This window comes from Otolemur garnettii, unplaced genomic scaffold (assembly GCF_000181295.1).
Source record: "Otolemur garnettii isolate 467f Iridium unplaced genomic scaffold, OtoGar3 scaffold00033, whole genome shotgun sequence".
NCBI classification, from domain to species: domain Eukaryota; kingdom Metazoa; phylum Chordata; class Mammalia; order Primates; family Galagidae; genus Otolemur; species Otolemur garnettii.
The window spans coordinates 11,324,918-11,330,167 of record NW_003852428.1 but is presented as its reverse complement, the minus strand read 5'-3'; the positions used below and the strand labels follow the sequence as shown (position 1 = coordinate 11,330,167).

At 47.1% G+C, this 5,250-nt stretch overlaps 1 protein-coding gene across 1 annotated transcript in view; it reads left to right on the top strand.

The window, feature by feature from the left end:
- Positions 1-439: 439 nt before the first annotated feature.
- The window catches only part of OTULIN (OTU deubiquitinase with linear linkage specificity), a 33,749-nt gene continuing 28,938 nt past the window's right edge, over positions 440-5,250 (top strand). The window contains exon 1 of the mRNA XM_003789543.3: positions 440-734. Coding sequence (XP_003789591.1) covers positions 598-734 — 137 coding nt within the window. The 5' untranslated portion in view covers positions 440-597. The remainder of the gene's footprint in view (positions 735-5,250) is intronic.

Below are 5,250 nucleotides of genomic sequence, written 5' to 3'. Positions count from 1 at the left end.
CTGATACCTGAGGACAAAGCCCGGCAGGGTCGGGGGCAGATTATTACAGAACTGTCACCAGGGCACTCCCAGGGCAAGCTGCAGAATCATCAACCGTCGGCCCGCGTCCCCATTAGCAAAACCCGCTCCAGCGGAGGGCGACGCTTGACACTGCACAGTGTGCAGACGCGTTAGCTCCTTTCACACCCAACGCCAGCCTTGTTTCTCCTCACGCAGCTCGAGTCCCGTCGTTTGTCCACTCCTTTCCCGCGCTGTCACCCTCTTGGAAGAAGTTAGCTTGCCCAGGAGCCTGAGACAGAGCATGCGCAGCGGCCGCCCCGCGCGGGCCCACCAGTGCCCCGGCAGTTCGGCCCGCGCAGGCGCAGGGACGCCGCGTCGGTCCAGCCTCCGGCCACGCCTCCTCGTGGCGGGTCAGAGGCCGCGGGGTATGTCGCGGTGACGCGCGCGGAAGCGCTGTGTGAGCCCTCGGAAGCTGCCGGGGCATCGGAGCGTCAGCGGCCTCGGCCGGGCGCCCCGACGGGTGGGGCCCGGGATCGCTCGGAGCCCGCTAACCCTCTGTGTGCCGCCGCCGCTGGCGGCCGCCTGAGTCAGAGCGCCATGCCCCAACCCGGAGCGTGGCCGGGCGCCAGCTGCGCGGAGACGCCGGCGCGAGAGGCGGGGGGGGCGGCGCGGGAGGGCAGGAAGGCGGCGGCCGGCGGGCTGCCGCGGCCCGGGATGCAGTGTCCGGCCGAGCAGTGAGTGCGCGGGACGCGGGCGGCGGCGGGCTCGGGCCCCTCCGGAAGGCTGGGTGGGGTGGGAGTCGTCAGCTGGGGTTCTTCGGCGCCCGCAGTTCGAGGCGAGGCTGTGGGCGACAGGGAAGAAGAATGTGAAGACTTTGGCCCGGGTTTCCTGTACCAATTTTTCCCGTAGGGCCCCCTCTCACGATGCTGGGCACCAGTGTCTCCCCTTCCTCCCTCCTCTTTCTGATATCTATAGTATATTCCTGAAGATTAGGAAAAAACAACCAACTCTAGAAACTTGGCAAACAAACCCGAGAAGTGTTTTATTTTGTTACTAATTCCCGCTAGATTTTTCCTGCAACCTGGCACGAGGAGGAAGTAAGGTTGCCCCTGTCACAGGCACAGGAAAACTGAGCCGCGCGACTTGTTCTTGGAAGGCAAGTCGCTGCTTGATGCGCGTCCCACCTGTTGGACAGAGTTTGGACGAGTCTGGCCCATTCTGTTTTACCCTGTAACGGCCTGATTAGGTGTCACCTCCCCCTCTTTTTTTGGCTAGGAAAGTAATTGCTGGTTAGATCAGTTCCATATTGAGCTGTGAAGACAAATTAGAAGCAGTTATAGTTTCTGTAAGGGTCTGGTGGTGTAGGTGGAAGCAGACTATAAACTTGAGTGAAAGTTTTCTGCACTTTTCAAATTGATAAAAGCGCTCAAATCAGTTTGACAGATACTTGAATGGCTTGGAAAATTAAGTCTAAGGTGTGTTTAAATGCATCTTTACAGCTTTTGGGGGTAAATTTTCCTAAAAGAAGGCTTTTCAGAAGCCTGTTATGTGGATATTATAATAATGCTTATTTGCATAATGCTTTGACAATTTCTTTTTTTGAGAACCCAAACACCTTGGGATGTTATTACTCACAGTTAATGGATGAATAATGGCCACTGGAAAAGATTTAGAATAAGAGATCACAAACTCTTATCCCCAAAGCTGGGAATGTAACTTAAAGTGGTGAAATTGGTCAGGACCTGGAGAGCTTCACTGTCTCTCTTTTGGGGGTCAGGGTCCCCTAAGCTCCAGCTTGTAGTTGCTCAGTCTTTTAAAGAATCCTGGCCTTTGCATGATATACCTTACTTTTAAAGTAGTGGTACCTGATTTTTTTTTTTTTTAATTGAAACCACTGTAGAGATCCATGTGTGATGTAATGTGGCCTGGGTCTGCCAGTTTGCTAAGAGACCTACCGCAGGCTCTCTAAGAGTTAAGTGTGGCATCTTTTGTTGCTGCTGCCTTCTTCCTGCCCTAGCTGTGAAAACTGTGCCCCTATTATAGATGCCTGTCTGTCACAAGCTGCACCTCAGCATCAGCCTAAGCAATTTCATGCCTCTTTGAAGGATGCAGAAACTTCAAAGACAGAACCATGTTCCCAAAGGTATACATTGTCATTGGCAAGTTTTCTGGTGGTCAGAGTCTGAGTACCTGAAGAAGCAGACCATGGGGGGAGGGGAGTGCTCTTTCTCAAGAAAGTTTTTGCCTTGTCTGTCTACTGTCCATAGAATTATAGACCTGGAGCTGAAAGGAATGTGTAAAATCTACATAGGATTTTCATTTTGCACATTTGTAGATGTGTTAGGTTTATCTTGGCCAGGGGAGACACTGATAGTAGTTTTCAGGGCCAACTTCACTGATGCTTGGTTGGGAGTCTTTTCCCTACCTCTTTCTGGCTTCCTCAGCAAAACAAGGTAGAACAACATGATTTATGATGACAACAAGCTTCGGATTTTTTTTTTTTCTGGAATAGATGTTCCAGTTTGTGGTATTTTTTAGCAGCTTGATTTTTTTCTCCCCCTACTTTTGTTGCCTTTGATAATCTCATTTCCCTTTAACTTTCGTAAGATGAGGGTGGTTAGAGGAGGTGAGTATATAACTTTCAGATGACAACTTTTGACTATTGTATCTTAAGTTTTGGGCTTTCTAGATGGTTTCTGTCTTTCTGAATGAGCGGTATCTGGGTAGTGAGGCTATTTCTCTTGCTCTGTGATGTTTCCTCACAGGCCAGGAAAACAGCATGCATCACATAAACATCATATAGTTTGCAAAATAAGGTATGCACATCAACTCCTACATAATAATAAATGTAGCATACACACACACACACACGTAGTATACACACACACACATTTCGTTTTATCTTTCTTTTTGCGGTATGGTGGTGGTCTCTTGCCCAGGCTAGAGTATAGTGACATCATAGCTCACTGCAACCTCTAACTCCTGTGCTCAAGGACTCTTCCTGCCTTGGCCTCCCAAGTATCTGAGACTACAGGCACATACGACCATGCCTGGCTAAGTTTTATATTTTTTGTAAGTATGAGCTCTGTCTGTGTTGTTCAGACTGGTCCCAAATTCCTGGGTTAAAGTGGTCCTCTTGCCTCAGCCTCCTGAAGTGCTAGGATTACATGTCACCATACTCATGCATGCAGCTTAATAGGTGAATGTAAATTTCTTTTTTTCTTATTTTTTTTTAGCAGTTTTTGGCTGGAGCTGGGTTTGAACCCTCCACCTCCAGCATATGGGGCCAGTGCCCTACTCCTTTGAGCCCCAGGCACCACCCTCTTTTTTTTTTTTTTTTAAGAGATAAGAGTCTCACTTTGTGGCCCAGCCTGGAGTGCAGCGGCTAGAGTGCATAATCAAAGCTCACTGCATCCTCAGACTTCCAGGCTCAGGTGATTCTTTAGTCTTCCAAGTAGTTGGGACTACTGGCATGCACCACCATGCCCAGCTAGTTATTTATTTATTTATTTATTTATTCATGTATTTTTGTAGAGATGAGGTCTCTCTTTGTTGCTCAGGCTGATCTCAAACAGTCCTCAACCTTGATCTCCCAAAGTCCTGGGGATTACAGGCATGAGCTATCATTCCTACTCTCTAAATTTAAGTAAATAAATATGTAATGCTTTGGTTTTTTTTTTTTTCTTTTTTTTTTGAGACAGGATCTTACCCTGTTGCCCAGGCTGGAATATCCAGTTTTAAAATCTGTGTTTTTTTTTGCCATTGGAACCAAGGCCTTACTTTTCATCCAGATAGTTGGGTTTGCTATGTACAAAAATCACCTAAGGTATTTATACCTGGAAACACAAACACCAGAAGAGTGCAAATGTTTTGAGATATTTCATGAAGTCATTTTTAATACCTTCAGTGGGCAGTCATGAATACAGATCATAGCCCTACCTTTATAGCTGAATTACACATTTGGGATGTGACTCTTTGAGGGCTACAGTGGTGGGTAGAGGAAGGGATGGCTTTCCTGGCAGCACGCAGGCTACTTTTATTCCTTTCCACTAAGCTCATCACATTTCACAAGGAAGAGGAGTGGGTAAGAGTGACAAACTATATGAACAAACTATTTTCCAAATCTCATTACAATTTTTCTGTTTTCTTTTGTCCTTCCTCCCTTCTTTGTTCCTTTTAATCAGCTCATTAGAGAGTGGTAGCTGGCTGGCATCTCCTGGACAAGGCCTAAGAATGGCTCACAACATACCTTGGGGTCCTATTTGAAGAAACCTTATATCAGACCAGATTAGTTGATATTCTTGAGGTTTGCCTGGCCTTCTATACTATATCCTCTGCTCACCCCAACCCCAGCATTTAACTCCTTGCTGTGTCTGGTCCTGGGACATGGTTGGCGGTCAGGCCAGAAATGCTTAGGGAATTGAGAATAGAGTTGCTTCCATGGTCTTCTCTGTCTGAGGATGGGACAGGGTTTGAATCTGGGGTCAGTGAGCTGGCTGTGTGTGGGGCCATACTATGTGAACCCTTCTGAAATTGAAGGTAAATTTGTATATGTTTCTGGGCTGAGGTTCTGATGAAATCTGTGGATTCTTGAAGACACTGTGAACCAAAAAAATGGTAAACCATTGTTCTTGACTGTTTAGGCAAACTGTTGTGTGATGTATTTTCTGCTTTATTCCATCCCCATGAGTTGCTGGGGTGGGTGGAGATAAGGTCCACTTTCTCTCTCTCCTTTCCTCACCCCAATGAAGAGCCTGCTTTAGGGAGATCTCTAAGAATTAAACCTCATTATTGAGGGTTGCTGCGTTGTCCCCAGAAACCTCTGGAAGTCACATGGAGTAGCCTGACCCTTTTGTAGAAGGTCCATTTACAGAAGGGGAGTGGAATTTTGGCCTGGGTGCCGGTACTTTCCTGCATGTGATGTGTTCACCCATCTCTGCAACCACAGAGCATCCAAGAAAGGCTGGGTTGAAAGGTTTTTGCTTTTCCTGTGCCTGTGTGGGAAGGTGTGGTGGTGTCACACTGGTTAACACAGTTTCACCAACGCTGCCTGGGCCATTAGTATTAGAGGACAGGCCAAGTCAAGCATGAACTGCAGGGTTCAAGTCCAGAGAGCTGAATAAAGCCTTATTCAGTTCTTTTGGACAACTAAGGGGAACTTTTACAAAAGATCATAATGGTGAGTGATTAAAATTCTATCTTGTTAGCTTTACATATACAATATAATTGATTTTTTCTTTTTTTTTTTTT